Here is an 18,776-nt window from a genome sequence, read left to right on the forward strand (position 1 = left end):
TCCACCCAGCCAGTCTAGGTATTTTCGTTGGTGCAGTTAATCCTTTTACATTTAAGGTAATTATTGATATGTATGATCCGGTTACCATTTTCGTAATTGTTTTGGGTTTATTTTCTATAGGTCTTTTTTTATCTTGTGTTTCCTGCCTAGAGAAGTTCCTTTAACATTCATTGGTGGTGCTGCATTGTCTTAGCTTAGCTGGTCTGGCAAGTTTTTTATTTCTCCATCAAATCTGAATCAACATACTTAGATAGGTTTTGAATGTTGATATTTATATATCTATTTATATGCTGCTGCTACTGTGTCGCTTCAGTCGTGTCTGACTCTGTATGACCCCATAGACGGCAGCCCACTAGGCTCCTCTGTCCCTGGGATTCTCCAGGCAAGAATACTGGAGTGGGTTGCCATTTTCTTCTCCAAGATATCCACAAATGTAACAACTTAAAATATAATACAGTGAATTGAGGCAACTGCTGAGTTTTTGATAGATGTGTGTTCATTTTGTGTATACATATGTGACTCAGTTTAAATGGGTAGTTTTATACATTCACCTAGTGTTTCTTGTGGATGCAATTGAACATCAGTCAGTGAGAAAGTCTCACGATGCTCCCCTGGATCTGGGTCTTGGGTCCACCTGCCAATAGGCCAGCACAATCTTCAGGACCTCTTGGGCCATGGCCTGCCTACCAGCAAATTGACACCAGCTTCAAGACACATCAGACCACTCAAAATCCATACCAGGATTCAGGCCCACTTACAAGTGGACTAACACCAGCTTTAGGATTCCCTGGACTTTGAAGTAAGCCATGTCAGGAACCAGTCCTGCCTACTAGCAGATTGATACTAGATTCAGGAACCCCAGGCTCACAGGCACCTACCCTCAAAGCATAGTTATCTAGCTACCACCCATCTACCAGTAGGCCAATGCTTGCCCTGGAACCACCTTAGGCTCCAGAGCCAGCCATCTCATGACCTGGCCCCACTCACCAGAGGCAAGCAGACTCTGCACAAGGTAGATTCTGGCCACCATATGGACTGGGAGCCAGCCACAAGGGCTAGATGGTTGATAGTAGTCAGCCCACAACAATAGGACACATATAGCCCACATAGGGGACACCCCTAGAACATATAGCTCTGGATACCAGATGGGAGTGCACTCCTGGGAAGCATAGGGTATCTCCTACAAAATGTCACTTCTCCAAGATTGGCAAATGTAACCAATCTACCAAATACATTGGGGGGGGGGGGGGAAGCAAATAAGGTGACAGAGGAATAAGTCCCCTGCCTCCCCCACCAAAAGTAACAAGATAAAATTACAGAGGAGAAACAAGTATAGTGGAGATAAGCAATCTACCTAATAAACAGCTCAAAATAATGACTGTAAAGATGTACAAAAACTCAGGAGAATATTGGAATAGTTGGAAGTCTTCAACAAAGAGAAAATGCAGAGAAGAACCAGAGATGAAGAAAATAATAACTGCAATTTTAAAATACACTAGAAGGAATCAATATTGGATTAAATGATACAAAGAAACAGATCAGTGAGCTGGAAGACAGAATAATGGAAATGACTGAAGCTGACCTGAAAAAAGAATGAATAAAAAGAAATGAGGATAGTTTACTATCATTCACATTATAGGGAAAGGGTCCCAGAAGGAGAAGACACAAAGTAGAGGCAGAGAATATATTTGAAGATATAAAAGATGGAAATGTCTCTAAGAAGGAAGAGGAAGCAAACATCCAGATTAAGGAAGAACTGTGTCCTAAAAAAGATCAACCAAAAGAGTAACAGACCAAGACACATTATAGTTAAAATGTCAAAAATTAAAGAGGGAGTGGGACTTCCCTGGTGGTCCAATGGTTGAGAGTCTGCTTTGCAGTTCAGAGGATATGGGTTTGAACCCTGATTGGGGAGCTAGGATCCCATATGCCACAGGGCAACTAAACCCACCCACATGCCACAACTAGCACCACAATGAAAGACGCCACATGTGACTTGACTCATCCAAATAAATATTACAAAAAAGAGGGAGTACTAAAAAGCAGCAAGGGAAAAGCAATAAGTTGCATGAAAGGAAATTCCCATAAAGTTATCTGCTGACTTTTAAGCAGAGGTTGTGCAGGTGAGAAGGGAGTGGCACTATATACATAATGACACAAAAGGCAGAAAGCTACAACACACACCCATCAAGGCTTTCATTCAGATTTCATTCAAACTCATTGTCCACCAAAATAAGTTTTATAGACAAGTAAAAGCTAAAAGAGTTCAGCACCACCAAACCAGTTTTACAACAAATGTTAAAGGGACTTCTCTAAGTGAAAAAGAAAATGCCATAGCTTCTGGTTCAAGATGGCAGAGTAGGATGTGCACTCATCTCCTCCTGCGAGAGCACTAAAATCTCAACTAGCTGTTGAACAACCATTAACAGGAGGACACTAGAACCCACACACACAAAAAAAACAAAAACCAAAAACAAAAACAAACAAACAAACAAACAAACAAAAAACCCCTATGTCCAAAGACAAAGAAGAAGCCACAGTGAGATGGTAGGGGCTGCAATCATGATAAAATAAAATTGCATACCCACCAGGTGGGCAACCCACAAACTGTAGAAAAATAATACCAAAGAAGTTCTCCAACTGCTGTGAAGGTTCTGAACCCCAAGTCAGGCTTCCTAGCCTGGGGATCCAACAAAGAGACTGAGAATCCCCAGGGAATCTGACCATGGAGTCCAGTGGATTTTATTATAGCACTTTCAAATGAGTAGGGGAAATATAGACTCCAGTCTTAGAGGGAACACACAAAATCTTTGCACACAAACACCCAGGAGAAAGAAGTAGTAACTCCACAGGTGACTGAACCAAAACTACTTGCTAGTGTTGGAGGGTCTCTTGTGGAGGTGTGGGTTGGCAGGGGTTGTTCACCAGGGATAAGGCCCTGGCAGCACATCTGGGAAGGTACCTGTTGGCCCTCTTGGAGGTTGCCATTAACCCTACCAGATAGACTGTAGACCCTAGGGCTGGGATGCCTCAGGCCAAACAACTACCAGGGAGGGAGCCCAACCCCTCCCATCAGCAGAGAATTGGATTAAAGCTTTACTGAGCAAGGCCCTGCCCACCAGAACAAGAACCAGTTTTTCCCACTGCCAGTCCCTCCCATCAGGAAGCTTACACAAGCCTCTTAGCCTTATTCACCAGAGAGCAGACAGAAGCAGCAAGAAGATCAACAGTCCCACAGCAGCTAAAACAAAAACCACATTACAGAAAGTTAATTAGAATGAAAAAGTAGAATGTTATGTCTCAGATGAAGGTAAACAATAAAACCTCAGAAAAATAACTAAATGAAGTGGAGATAGGCAACCTTCCAGAAAAAAAGAATTCAGAATAATGATAGTGAAGATAATCTAGGATCTCAGAAAAGCACTGGAGAAGATATAAGAAATACTTACTAAAGACTTAGAAGACAAAAAGAACAAACAAAGATGAATAATACACTGTGCTGAGCTGTGCTTAGTTGCTCAGTCATGTCGGACTCCTTGTGACCCCATGGACTGTAGCCATGCAGGCTCTTCTGTTACTGGGATCTCCAGGCAAAATACTGGAGTGGGTTGCCATGTCTTCCTCCAGGAGATTTTATCTTCCCAACCCAGGGATTGAACCCAGGTCTACCCACATTGCAGGCAGATTCTTCACCATCTGAGTCACCAGGGAAGCCCAAGAATATTGGAATGTGTAGCTGATCCCTTCTCCAGGGGATCTTCCCAACCCAGGAATTGAACCAGGGTCTCCTGCATTGGAGGTAGATTCTTTACCAGCTGAGGTACAAGGGAAGCCTGAATAGAAGGAATCAATAGCAGAATAACTGAGGCAGAAGAACAGATAAATGATCTGGGGGACAGAATCACTGAAATCACTGCTTCAGAACAGAATATAGAAAAAAGAATGAAAAGAAATGAAGACAGCCTATGAGACCTCTGCTGCTGCTGTTGCTGCTGCTGCTGCTGCTAAGTTGCTTCAGTCATGTCTGACTCTGTGCGACCCCATAGATGGCAGCCCACCAGGCTCCCCTATCCTTGGGATTCTCTGGGACAACATTAAATGCACCAATATTTGCATTCCCAGAACAAGAAGAGAGAAACGATCTGAGAAACTATTTGAAGAGACAATAGCTGAAAACTTCCTTAACATGGGAAAGATAATAGTCAACAAAGTCTAGGAAGAACAACTTTACAATGAATGCTGTCAAACTGACAAAGCTAAAAGACAAAAATATTGAACGTGATAAGGGAAAAATGACAACATACAAGGGAACTCTCATCAGGGTAATAGCTGATTTCTCAACAGAAACTCTACAAGCCAGAAGAGAATGGCTTTACAAATGGCTATATCAAAAGTGATATATTTGAAGTGATGAAATGGAAGAGCCTACTACAAGAATACACTACCCAGCAAGACTCATTCAAAAAAGTCAAGCAGTACATGTCAAAGCTGTCATTGTTCAGTCATTCAGTTACATCCAACTCTTTACGACCGCAAGGACTGCAGCATGCCAGGCTCTTCTGTCTTTCACCATCTTCCAGAGCTTGCTCCAACTCATGTCCATTGAGTTGGTGATGCCATCCAACCATCTCATCCTCTTTAGTCGCCTTCTCCTCCTGCCTTCAATCTTTCCCAGCATCAGGGTCTTTTCTAATGAGTCAGTTCTTTGCATCAGGTGCCAAAGTACTAGAGCTTCAGCATCAGTCCTTCCAGTGAATACTCAGGATTGATTTCTTTTAGGACTGACTGGTTTGATCTCCATGCAGTTCAAGGGACTCTGAAGAGTCTTCTCCAACACCACAGTTCAAAAGCATCAATTCTTTGGCACTCAGTCTTCTTTATGGTTCAACTTTCACATCCATATATGACTACTGGAAAAACCACAGCTTTGACTATATGGACCTTTGTTGGCAAAGTGATGTCTCTGCTTTTTAATATGCTGTCTAGGATGGTCATAGCTTTTCTTCTAAGGAGCAAGCGTGTTTTAATTTCATAGCTTCAGCCACTGCAATGATTTTGAAAATGAAAAGCCCAAGAAAATGAAGTCTCTCACTGTTTCCATTTTGTCCCATCTATCTGGCATGAAGTGATGGGAATGGATGCTATGAACTTAGTTTTTAGAACGTTAAATTTTGAGCCAGATTTTTCACTCTCCTCTTTCACCTTCAAGAAGCTCTAGTTCTTCTTCACTTTCTACCATAAGGGTGGTGTGTATCTGAGGTAATTGTTATCTCTCCCGGCAATCTTGATTCCAGCTGTGCTTCAGATAGCCCCCCAGGCATTTCACATGATGTATTCTGCATATAAGTTAAATTTATATTAAAGAGAATTTTAATACTACTAATAATTTTAAACAAATGAGAAAACATGGTATCTCCTTAGCAACAAGCATAAGGGAATATACATCATAGACCATCAGAGACAGCACTGGAAAAAAAAAAAAAAAAGTCCTTCACTGGGACAATTTCAAGTGCTGAAAAGTTAATAAAAAGAGGGCCTAAAAGAATAGAAGCAGTAGGGAAACTGAGCATATATGTTAAAGACCACACAGTGAAAAAATTAGAAACTTTCTCCACCAAGAGAAAGCACTACTCTATATATTCAAAAAGCTTAAATAAAAATTGCCATAGCCTGTAAGTTTGGGTCCTTCATGCTAGTGTTGGCTAGTTTGCTGTTGTTTTGTCACTATGATGTGTCAAACTCTTTTGTGACCCAATGGACTGAAAACCATCAGGTTCTCTGTCCATGGGATTTTCCAGGCAAGAATATTGGAGTGGGGTTGCCATTTCCTTCTCCAGTGGATCTTCCCAACAAGGGATTCAACCCATGCCTTTCAGGCAAATTTTTTACCACTGAGCCCTGGTATCAAATACTGCTCTGTAGGGCTAGAAACACAATTCTAGAGAGACTGTTATTTTCCTATCAGGATTTGGATATTTTCACACTGTCTTTTGGCATTCATTATTGCTTTTTAAAATAAAAGTATTGTCTTCCTTCTAGGAAGCCAGTCTTTTTCTCTCCAATTGCTTTCAAGATCTTCTGTGTCTTTGAGACTTCACCATTTCACTATGCTGAGTCTAGGCATGGGTTTCATATTATTTATACTACTTGGAAATTGCTGGCCTTCTTAAATTTGTGGATTAGTATCATTGATAAATTCTGAAAAATTCTCAGTCATTATCTCTTCAAATTGTGCCTCTATTCCATTTCTCTCCTCTACTACTGATACTTCAGTTAAACATATGTTGGAGTGTCTCATTATATCCTTGTTATTGTTTAACTTTCTTTCACATTTTCTATTTTTCTCTTCTGCATTTGGATAACATGAATATTTCATTTCACTAATTCTCTCTTCACTTGTCTATATGCTGCTAGTCCCATTTATTGAGTTTTCAGCAGGTGGCAGAAATTAAAAACTACTACAAGAGAACTGTAAAACCAGAAAGCTAGCAACGTTAACATTTGAGTGACACCAACAAAGACAATTCATTTAGTCACTTGTTACGGTCCCTTTATAAAACTTGTCAGTATGGATTACCTCCTCTTCCCTGGTGGCTCAGACAGTAAAGAATCCTCCGGCAAAGCAGGGGATCTGGGTTTGATCCCTGGGTTGGTAAGATCCCCTGCAGAAGGGAACAGCTACTCACTCCAGTATTCTGGCATGGAGAATTCTATGAACAGAGGAGCCTGGCATGCTACAGTCAGTCCATGGGGTTGCAAAAGTTGCATATGACTGAGTGACTTTCACTTTTCTTTTTCATGGATTACCTCAGAGGCAAAGCATAAGCCAAGAATTTAAGTGCATGTAGTATGTTTGGGGTGTGATCTCAAAAAACAGTGTTATGGAATTGAAGATGTGAGAAAGGAAAGGAAGTATGCTAATAAAGGGCTTACTATTAACATCAAGTAATTACAATTGAAAGCAACTGAAGCTTAATACTTCTGGAAGAACAGTGTTTCTACAACTTCAGAATGTATAAACATCACCTATTTTTTTCATTAAATTATTTCACCAAGAGAAAATCTAAACTAGTATTGTCTTTTACGAAGTATGTTAAAATGTATTGGTCTTTTTTATTACATAAATCTGTACTTACTTTTGGAGAAGGCAATGGCACCCCACTCCAGTACTCTTGCCTGGAAAATCCCATGGACGGAGGAGCCTGTTAGGCTGCAGTCCATGGGCTCGCTAAGAGTCGGACACGACTGAGCGACTTCACTTTCACTTTTCACTTTCATGCATTGGACAAGGAAATGGCAACCCACTCCAGTATTCCTGCCTAGAGAATCCCAGGGATGGGGGAGCCTGGTGGGCTGCTGTCTAAGGGATCACACAGAGTCAGACACGACTGAAATGACTTAGCAGCAGCAGCAGTACTTACTTTCCTTTCCAAATATATTTATCTCCCTACAGAGTTAGTAATTGCAATGTTAGGTAACAGACCATAGAACTTCAGGGGTTCCAAGAGCACCCTCATATTTGATAGTTTGCTGGTAAGACTCAGAACTCACTGAAAGCTGTTATAGTCACAGTTACAGTTTATTATAGGGAAAGGAGATATTAAAACCAGCCCAGGTAAAAAGCACATAGGACAGAGTCTAAGAAAGTAATACAGAGCTAGAAGGCAATGGCAACCCACTCCAGTACTCTTGCCTGGAAAATCCCATGGACGGAGGAGCCTGGTAGGCTGTAGTTCATGGGGTCACGAAGAGTCAGACACTTACTGAGTGACTTCACTTTCACCTTTCACTTTCATGCACTGGAGAAGGAAATGGCAACCCACTCCAGTGTTCTTGCCTGAAGAATCCCAGGGATGGTGGAGCCTGGTGGGCTGCCATCTGTGGGGTCGCACAGAGTCGGACACAACTGAAGCGACTTAGCAACAGTAGCAGTCTTCTACAAGTCATGGGGAGTATTAATTTCCTGGTAGCAATATCTGACAATACAAAGTACTGCCAAATGCAGATGGTCACATGAGCCTTGGTGTCGAGAGTCTTTCTTTGGCTCCATCACAGTGGCATGATTGATTGCCCACATGGCTGACTTCAGTGTGCTCTTAAATCACACTATCTGTCTTGGCTCAAGGTCCCCAGGCAAACAGAGTTACTTCTATCAGGCATAACACTTCATGAGCTTAGAGATTACCTTACAAACCCAAAGGTAAAAAATCCAGATCTCTTATGAGGCAAGTTTAAATCCTTTACTATACTGCATCTTACTTCCCTTTTACTGTGTGTAGTCATTACCCTATATTCTTATTCACTTCACTAAGCTTAACTGCCACATTATGATATTGATAAAAATATAACTAAGCATGGACTTTTGTAATGAATATGCTTTTAATAACTGGTAGACTTTCAACTGTATTGGAAAAAATCAATTTGTTTGATATCTGAAACCAATCTGATTCAAAGCTCAATCTTACTCTAATATCACCACTATAGTCTTCTTTTCCATATATAGGTCTTCTTTACTACAATATATCATAATTTGCAAAATAATGCTCAGGATAATCAATCCACTATGGAATACCTTTTATTGAGTATCAGGATAATCAATATCCAGCCTTTTGAAAACTATCAGTGTACATCAGATAATTATATTCCCCTTGCATGAGAGGATTATTATCCTTAAAATTACTTAGGAGTTCATTGTGTTCTCTGAGGCCAGAAAGAGAACTCCCTAAAACTAGCTAAAACCCTGAAGACTGCTACTCTTTAAATATTAGTGTTTCTAAATTATGTTTCAGATCACCTCTGCAAAACAAACTTGGAGTGATATGTATAGGTATACATGTAAAAATGCATTATCTAATCACTTTAACAGAAATCCCTATTTTATTTTTGCTAGTTAGATATCAGAATGCCCCTTGGTCACTTTGTAACATACAGATGTCCATTTTCTAATGTGACTAGTGTCCACATTTAAAACCTTGACAACAAAAATAAGTGTTATGCTGGAAACAAAGCCGATACTTTACAAATGAGAGATTCTAATATAGTATTTATGGAAATCTTACGTAATATTAAAATTAGTAAACATGAATAACTTTCCAATGTTGAATAATTCTTTTACAAAAGCGTTGAAACATTTTTTTTTTTACTCTTGAAGAGAAAAAACATTCCTTTGAATTAATATAAGCACCAACAAAAAATTTTTCTCCAAATTAGAAAAATATTTTATCTAAAAATTAATGCCAGAATTTTTAACAACAGTATAATATTTAAGATAAGTAGCTAAGGAAATCTTATAATTAGGCTATAATACATATTGAATATTATTTAGTATTATTTTCTGTCTTAAATTCTTGGAAGAGAATATTTTTACAAAACATACAACTGTAACTAAATTTTAAAATAAATGTAACAAAGAATTGTCAACTAAAAAATACAGTCACAACCTGAAAGTAGACACTTATTTTATTTGGTGGGAATGTTTAGGACTCTAAGCCTTGGAGACAGCATCTCAGTAGCTCTGAGAAAAGTGCTCCAAGAGGGCAAGAGGGGAAGTCAGGCTATATACAAGTGCAACAGAGGGAGCAGACAGTTTGAATATCAAAGATCAGTATCAAGGTAAGGAATTTGGCATTCTATGTATGGGAACATGCAAGTCTCTGGAATCTCTGAATTCATTCCTGTCATATGCACCTCAGCTACCTGGGGCCAATCTTGTTTCTTTGTTCATTTTGCTTCTTGCATTCCCCCAGCTCCTCAGCAATCACCATGGGGAGTGGCAGCATCCACTGGATCCCAGTTTTGGGAGCCTTCATTCACATTTGGAGGTCAGAAAATGCTGATGACTGTGACATCTCTTGTTTATTAACATGGCAGGAGATATTTTCATTTCACAGAAGTAATAAACATTTTTAATCCATAAACAGCAGCATTTCATAATATGATAATCAGCATAAGAATGATAGTAAATTTACATATATATTATTTTCTAAAAAATTTTAAGACATACTAAAGGTATTGAAAATACCTATGGGAAATTAAAGCATAAATTAGTAATACTAAAAAATAAATACATCTTCTGAATACTTTCATCTAGTTGCTTAGCTACAAAAATATTCTCATTCTTTATTATGTTAGTGAGATTCTAAACATTAAAACAAATGCAAAATCTCAGGTTAAGGTTTTAGAATATTAGTTGTTTCTAAGGATTTCCTGCCCTCCAGTGGTATCTGCCTTAACATTTTCATTGTACCTTTCAACATTACAAAAAGAAGACACCTCATTTCTACATTTACATTTTGAAATTATATCACATTGTATGGCAGCATCTAATTTTTCCTCCATTGTAAGTTCACTCTCTGTTTGTACCCATGCATCGCACCTTGCAACCTGTAGAATGCAGTTATTACTGGTTTTGCTTTCCAATATGTGTGCTGAATTACACTGAGACTCTGGGGACTGATGTATATTATTATTCACTGAGAACTGGTTAAAATTCTCATTTTTTTTATGAAATTTGGCACTGTTATTAATAACCTTATCACAAGGATATTTTCCCATGTTTTCTAAATAAAAATTATTAGTTGTTTCTTTGGTTTTGATGGATCTCCTATTTGAATCTTCAGTTTGATCTTCATCTTCTGATGGCTAAAAGAAATTAGTAATTTTGCTGTAAATAATGCTTACATTAAAATAATTATTCAATCACTTCAAAGGAGACATTCTTAAAATTTACATTATAGAAACTTTAAAAAAAAGAAAAGACTTTAATAGGTGGCAAATAAACCTAGATTTTTTTTTTAAATCAAGGTTATAGATTTTAAAATAGCATGACATATTAAGAATCCTTATATTAAAGGGCTTCCCTAGTAGCTCAGCTGGTAAAGAATCTGACTGCAATGTAGGAGACCTGGGTTCGATTCTTGGGTTGGGAAGATCCCCTGGAGAAGGGATAGACTACCACTCTAGTATTCTTGGGCTTCCCTGGAGTCTCAGCTGGTAAAGAATCTACCTGCAACGTGGGAGACCTGGGTTCAATCAGGTGGGAAAATCAGGTTGCAGAATTAAGACCTGGGTTCAATCAATGTGGGCAAAGGGATAGACTACCCACTCTAGTATTCTTGGGCTTCTGTGGTAGCTCAGCTGGTAAAGAATCCACCTGCCATGTGGGAGACCTGGGTTCAATCCCTGGCTTGGGAAGATTCCCTGGAGAAGGTAACACTACCCACTCCAGTATACTGGCCTGGAGTCCATGGGGTTGCAAACAGTCGGACACAACTGAACAACTTTCACTTTTTCACTTATATTAAAGATGGAAAAGCACTAAAAAGAGAAGACTTTTTTCTCTTATTAGTCCTCATAATCATAGGTGACATCCTACCTTTTCACAGAGATGAAATGATATAGAACATATACTCTTCAACTACTTTAAGAGTAGAGTAGAACTTTGAATTAAAAACCTAACACATACAATTTAGTATTCACTCCTTGACTGTTTAAGTCAAAAAATATCTATATTGTATCTTTCATGGACTCAGTCTCAAGAAGACTTATTAAGAATAGCATCAGCTAACAGAAAAATACACAAAAGAAAAGTTAAATAGTACTAAATATAACAATCACTAGATAAAAAGTCAAATGTTAAGAATTTTTAATAGGCCTAGATTCAATTTAGTACCTTTAATTTTTCAACTTCAACAAAAATCTGTCCTAATTACTAAACAAAATACTCTTTTTAATAAAAAAATCCTACATAAAATATTATTTTAGCTAAAAATAAAAAGCAAAGTTAACATTAAAAAACCTAAAATGAAATATAAGCCTTAGCTTATTGGCACTAAAATAGGAAAAGTAAGCCCAATAAATAGTATTAAAACTGACAGGGCACAAATTAGAGAAAATAAAGATCAATGCACTTATTCAAGAAATAAATATTGAGTTAGCATCTGCAATGTGAGTGGAGCAGACATGATTGCTGCCCTCTACATCACACACCTCAACAGAAGAATGTTGGATCCCATCAAAAAAAGATACCCCACATCTAGGGGCAAAGGAGAAGCCACAGCAAAATGGTAAGAGGGGCAAAATCACATTTAGAATCACACCCCCTACCCACCAGAGATGTCAGAGGGCTCAAACAAACTTTGTGCACACCAGGACCCAGAGACACCACAGAGACTGAGCCAAAACTGTGTTTGAGTGTCTCCTGCAGGGGTCAGCAGTAGACTGTTGGAGATGCAGGGGCTCTGGGTGCAGCAGACCTGGGTATGGCATAAGCCCTCTTGGGGAGGTCACCATTAACCCCACCATAGATCCATCAGAACTTACAGGGGATTGGGAAACACAGTCTTGGAGGGCACAAACAAAAGCTTGTGCACACCAGGACCCAGGAGAAAGGAGCAGTGACTCCACAAGAGACTGACCCAGATTTGTCCAGGAGCCTCCAGTGAAGGCAGGAGTCAGTGGTGGCCTAGCTGCAGGGTTGGAGGCACTGAGTGCAGCGGTTTCTGCATGGGACCTTTTGAAGGAGGTCTCCATTATCCACCATAGTTTGGCCTCAGGTCAAGCAACAGGGAGGGAACACAGCCCCGATCAACAGAAAATTGGATTAAAGATTTACTGAGCATAGCCCACCCTTCAGAACAAGACACAGTTTCCCTCTCAGTCTCTCTCTCCCATCAGGAAGCCTCCATAAGTCTCTTATCCTTCTCCATCAGAGGCAGTGCAGTGCAGTTGAGTCACTCAGACGTGTCCAACTCTTTGGAACCCCATGAATCGCAGCATGCCAGGCCTCCCTGTCCATCACCAACTCCCAGAGTTCATTCAGACTCAGGTCCATTGAGGTGGTGATGCCATCCAGCCATCTCATCCTCTGTCATCCCCTTCTCCTCCTGCCCCCAATCCCTCCCAGCATCAGACTCTTTTCCAATGAGTCAACTCTTCACATGAGGTAGCCAAACTACTGGAGTTTCAGCTTTAGCATCATTCCTTCCAAAGAAATCCCAGGATTGATCTCCTTCAGAATGGACTGGTTGGATATCCTTGCAGTCCAAGGGACTCGCAAGAGTCTTCTCCAACACCACAGTTCAAAAGCATCAATTCTTTGGCGCTCAGCTTTCTTCACAGTCCAACTCTCACATCCATACACGACCACTGGAAAAACCATAGCCTTGACTAGACGGACCTTTGTTGGCAAAGTAATGTCTCTGCTCTTGAATATGCTATTTAGGTTGGTCATAACTTTTCTTCCAAGGAGTAAGCATCTTTTAATTTCATGGCTGCAGTCACCATCTGCAGTGATTTTGGAGCCCCCCAAATAAAGTCTGACACTGTTTCCACTGTTTTCCATCTATTTCCCATGAAGTGATGGGACCGGATGCCATGATCTTCGTTTTCTGAATGTTGAGCTTTAAGCCAACTTTTTCACTCTCCTCTTTCACTTTCATCATGAGGCTCTTTAGCTCTTCTTTGCTTTCTGCCATAAAAGTGGTGTCATCTGCATATCTGAGGTTATTGATATTTCTCCCGGCAATCATGATTCTAGCTTGTGTTTCTTCTAGTTCTGCATTTCTCATGATGTACTCTGCATAGAAGTTAAATAAACAGGGTGACAATATACAGCCTTGACGCACTCCTTTTCCTATTTGGAACCAGTCTGTTGTTCCATGTCCCATTCTAACTGTTGCTTCCTGACCTGCATATAGGTTTCTCAAGAGGCAGGTCAGGTGGTCTGTATTCCCATCTCTTTCAGAGTTTTCCACAGTTTGTTGTGATCCACATAGTCAAAGGCTTTGGCATAGTCAATAAAACAGAAGTAGATGTTTTTCTGGAACTCTCTTGCTTTTTTGATGATCCAGCGGATGTTGGCAATTTGATCTCTGGTTCCTCTGCCTTTTCTAAAACCAGCTTGAACATCTGGAAGTTCACAGTTCACGTATTGCTGAAGCCTAGCTTGGAGAATTTTGAGCATTACTTTACTAGCATGTGAGATGAGTGCAATTGTGTGGTAGTTTGAGCATTCTTTGGCATTGCCTTTCTTTGGGATTGGAATGAAAACTGACCTTTTCCAGTCGTGTGGCCATTGCTGAGTTTTCCAAATTTGCTGGCATATTTTGAGTGCAGACTGAAAACAACAATCACAGAAAACTAATCAATCTGATCACATGGACTGCAGCCTTGTTTAGCTCAGTGAAACTATGAGCCATGCTGTGTAGGGTCACCCAAGACAGACAGGGCATTGTGGAGAGTTCTGACACAACGTGGTCCACTGGAGAACTGAATTCCAAACCACTTCAGTATTCTTGCCTTGACCCCATGAATAGTATGAAAAGGCCAAAAGATAGGAAACTCCCCCAGTCGACAGGTGCTGAGTATGCTACTGGAGATCAGTGGACAAATAACTCTAGAAAGAATGAAGAGACAAAGCCAAAACAAAAACAACACCAGTTGTGGATGTGACTGGTGATGGAAGTAAGTCCGATGGTATAAAGAGCAATATTGCATAGGAACCTGGAGTGTTAGGTCAATGAATCAAGGCAAATTAGCAGTGGTCAAACAAGAAATTGCAAGAGTGAACATTGAGATTTTAGTAATCAGCGAACTAAAATGGACTGGAATGGGTGAATTTAACTCAGATGACCATTATATCTACTACTGTGGGCAAGAATCTTTTAGAAGAAATCGAGTAGCCATCACAGTCAACAAAAGAGTCCGAAATGCAGTACTTGGATGTAGTCTCAAAAACGACAGAACGATCTCTCTTCGTTTTCAAGGCAAATCATTCAAAATCACATTAATCCAAGTCTATGCCCTTGAAATTAAAACACGCTTACTCCTTGGAAGGAAAGTTATGACCAAATTAGATGGCGCATTAAAAAGCAGAGATATTCCTTTGCCAACAAGGTCTGTCTAGTCAAGGCTATGGTTTTTCCAGTGGTCATGTATGGATGTGAGAGCTGGACTGTGAAGAAAGCTGAGCACCGAAGGATTGATGCTTTTGAACTGTGGTGTTGGAGAAGCCTCTTGAAAGTCCCTTGGACTGCAAGGAGATCCAACCAGTCCATTCTAAAGGAGACCAATCCTGGGTGTTCATTGGAAGAACTGATGCTGAGGCTGAAACTCCAGTACTTTGGCCACCTCATGTGAAGAGTTGACTCATTGGAAAAGACACTGATGCTGGGAGGGATTGGGGGCAGCAGAAGGGGACGACAGAGGATGAGATGGCTGGATGACATCACTGACTCGATGCACGTGACTTTGGGTGAACTCCAGGAGTTGGTGATGGACAGGGAGGCCTGGAGTGCTGTGATTCATGGGGTCACAAAGACTCGAACACGACTGAGCGACTGAATTGAACTGAACTGAACTGATGCCCTAACAAGTAATGCTGAAGAAGCTGAAGTTGAACAGTTCTATGAAGACCTACAAGACCTTCCAGAACTGACACCCCAAAAGATGTCCTTTTCATTATATGGGACTGGATTGCAAAAGTATGAAGGCCAGAGATACCTGGAGTAAGAGGCACATTTGTCCTGGAAGTACAAAACGAAGCAGGGAAAAGAGAATGAACTGGTCATAGCAAACACCCTCTTCCAACAACACAAAAGATGACTCTACACACGGACATCACTAGATGGTCATTACTGAAATCAGAGTGATTATATACTTTGCAGTCAAAGATGGAGAAGCTCTATACAGTCAGCAAAAACAAGACAGGGAGCTGACTATGGCTCAGATAATGAACTACTTATTGCAAAATTAAGATTTAAATTGAAGAAAGTAGGGAAAAGCACTAGACCATTCAGGTATGACCTAAATAAAATCCCTAAAATTATACAGTGGAAGTGACAAATAGATTCAAGGGATTAGATTTGATAGACTGCCTGAAGAACTATGGACGAAGGTTTGTGACATTGTACAGGAGGCAGTGATCAAGACCATCCCCACGAGAAAGAAATGCAAAAAAGCAAATGGTTGTCTGAGGAGCTAAGAAAAGAAGAGATGGGAAAGGCAAAGGAGAAAAGGAAAGATATACCCATTTGAAAGCAGAGTTGCAAAGAATAGCAAGGAGAAATAAGAAAGGCTTCTTCATTGATCAATGCAAAGAAATAGAGGAAAACAAGAGAATGGGAAAGATTAGAGATCTCTTCAAGAAAATTAGAGATACCTAGGGAACATTTCATGCAAAGATGGGCACAAAAAAGGACAGAAATGGTATGGACCTAAGAGAAGCAGAAGATATTAAGAAGACGTAGCAAGAATGCACAGAAGAACTATACAAAAAAGATCTTCATGACCCAGATAACCACCATGGTGTTCTTTTGGCAAAACTCTGTTAGCCTTTGACCTGCTTCATTTTGTACTTGAAGGCCAAACTTGTCTGTACCTCCAAGTAGCTCTTTACTTCCTACTTTTCTATTCTAATCCCCTATGATGAAAAGGACATTGTGTGTGTGTGTGTGTGTGTGTGTGTGTGTGTGTGTGTGTGTGTGTTAGTTCTAGAAGAATAGCAAGGAGAGATAAGAAAGCCTTCCTAAGTCCTCAGTATAAAGAAATAGAGGAAAATAATAGAATGGGAATAATTAGAGATCTCTTCAAGAAAATTAGAGATACTAAGGGAACATTTCCTGCAAAGATGGGCACAATAAAGGACAGAAATGGTATGGACCTAACATAAACAGAAGCTGTTAAGAAAAGGTGGCAAGAATACACAGAAGAACTATACAAAAATGATCTGAATGACGCAGCTAACCATGACAGTTTGATCACTCACCTAGAGCTCCACATCCTGGACTGTGAAGTCAAGGGCCAGAGGAAGCATCACTATGAACAAAGCTAGTGGAGGTGATGGAATTCCGGTGGAGCTATTTCAAATCCTAAAAGATGATGCTGTGAAAGTGCTGCACTCAATATGTCAGCAAATTTGGAAAACTCAGCAGTGCCCATAGGACTGGAAAAAGTCAGTTTTCATTCCAATCCCAAGGAAAGACAATGCCAAAGAATGCTTAAACTACCACAGAACTGTACTCATATCACATGCTAGCAAAGTAATGCTCAAAATTCTCCAAGCCAGGCTTCAGCAATACGTGAACTGTGAACTTCCAGATGTTCAAGCTGGTTTTAGAAAAGGCCAAGGAACCAGAGTCAATTGCCAACATCTGTTGGATCATCAAAAAAGCAAGAGAGTTCCAGAAAAACATCTACTTCTGTTTTATTGACTATGCCAAAGCCTTTGACGGTGTGGATCACAACAAACTGTGGAAAATTCTGAAAGAGATGGGAATACCAGACCACCTGACCTGCCTCCTGAGAAATCTGTATGCAGGTCAAGAGGCAACAGTTAGAACTGGACATGGAACAACAGACTGGCTCCAAATCAGGAAAGTAGTATGTCAAGGCTATACACTGTCACACTGCTTATTTAACTTATATGCAGAATACATCATATGAAATGCTGGGCTGGGTGAAGCACAAGCTGGAATCAAGAAATATCAATAACTGGGAGAAATATCAATAACCTCAGATATGCAGATGACACCACCCTTATGGCAGAAAGCAAAGAAGAGCTAAAGAGCCTCTTGACGAAAGTGAAAGAGGTAAGCAGAAAAAGTTGGCTTAAAACTCAACATTCAGAGAACTAAGATCATGCATCCAGTCCCATCACTTCATGGCAAATAGATGCGGAAACAATGGAAACACTGAGAGACTTTTCTTGGGCTCCATAATCACTGCAGATGGTGACTGCCACCATGAAATTAAAAGATGCTTGCTCCTTTGAAGAAAAGCTATGACCAACCTAGACAGAATATTAAAAAGCAGAGACATTATTTTGCCAGCAAAAGTCTGTCTAGTCAAAGCTAAGGTTTTTCCATTAGTCATGTATGGATGTGAGACTTGGACTATAAAGAAAGCTGAGCACTGAAGAACTGATGTTTTTGAACTGTGGTGTTATTGGAGAAGACTCCTCCCCTGGACTGAAAGGAGATCTAACCAATCCATCGTAAAGGAAAGCAGTCTTTAATCCCACTGGAAGGATTGATGCTGAAGCTGAAACTCCAATCCTTTGGCCACCTGATGCGAAGAACTGACTTACTGGAAAAGACCCTGATGCTGGGAAAGAATGAAGGCAGGAGGAGAATGGGATGACAGAGGATGAAATGGTTGGTTGGCATCACCAACTTGATGGACATGAGTTTGAGTAAGCTCTGGGAGTTGGTGATAGGGAAACGGGTATGCTTCAGTCCATGGGGTTACAAAGAGTTGGACACTACTGAGCAACTGAACTAACTGACAGCACACACTCTTATATGTGGAAAGGATGTTCATTACATAATTACAAGTTGAAAAAACATTATGAAGAGCAAGTATGAAGTATTATAAGAACATATCTAAGGGGTCTTATTTAGATTGAAAAGTCAAGGAGAGGCTTCAAAAGCACTGACATGTTTAAGCTGATGCCTAACAGAATATATTAATATAAATGTCCTGAAGCAGAAAAGAGACCAGTCAGCTAAGGAAGTTGCATGTCAATGTGTGGTGAGAGAGGAACACTAGAAGTTGGAAATGTAGGCAGAAGCTATATCACACAGGGCCTGAGGCCACTGTAAGTAGTTTAGATTCTAAAGCAAAAGAGGAAACCACTGAATAATCAAACACAGGAATAACATCATTCAGTTTAAGCTTTCAAAAGATCATAATGATTGCTAACTGGAAAAAAAGTAGGGCAAGAGTAGAAGTAGATCTCTTGAGCAACAACCATAATAATTTAAGAACAAGATGATGAA

General features: G+C 40.0%; 1 protein-coding gene across 2 annotated transcripts in view; it reads right to left on the bottom strand.

Annotated features, from left to right (window-relative positions):
• Positions 1 to 7,560: 7,560 nt before the first annotated feature.
• The window catches only part of REDIC1 (regulator of DNA class I crossover intermediates 1), a 95,895-nt gene continuing 84,679 nt past the window's right edge, over positions 7,561 to 18,776 (bottom strand). Inside the window, exon 13 of one of the 2 annotated variants that reach the window (XM_027967448.3) lies at positions 7,561 to 10,641. In XM_027967448.3, the coding sequence (XP_027823249.2) occupies positions 10,186 to 10,641 (456 nt within the window). In that variant the 3' untranslated portion in view covers positions 7,561 to 10,185. Of the gene's footprint in view, positions 14,117 to 18,776 lie in introns of both variants that reach the window. The other variant, XM_060412757.1, reaches the window with a different exon arrangement.

This window comes from Ovis aries, chromosome 3 (assembly GCF_016772045.2).
Source record: "Ovis aries strain OAR_USU_Benz2616 breed Rambouillet chromosome 3, ARS-UI_Ramb_v3.0, whole genome shotgun sequence".
In the NCBI taxonomy this organism is placed as follows: Eukaryota; Metazoa; Chordata; class Mammalia; order Artiodactyla; family Bovidae; genus Ovis; species Ovis aries.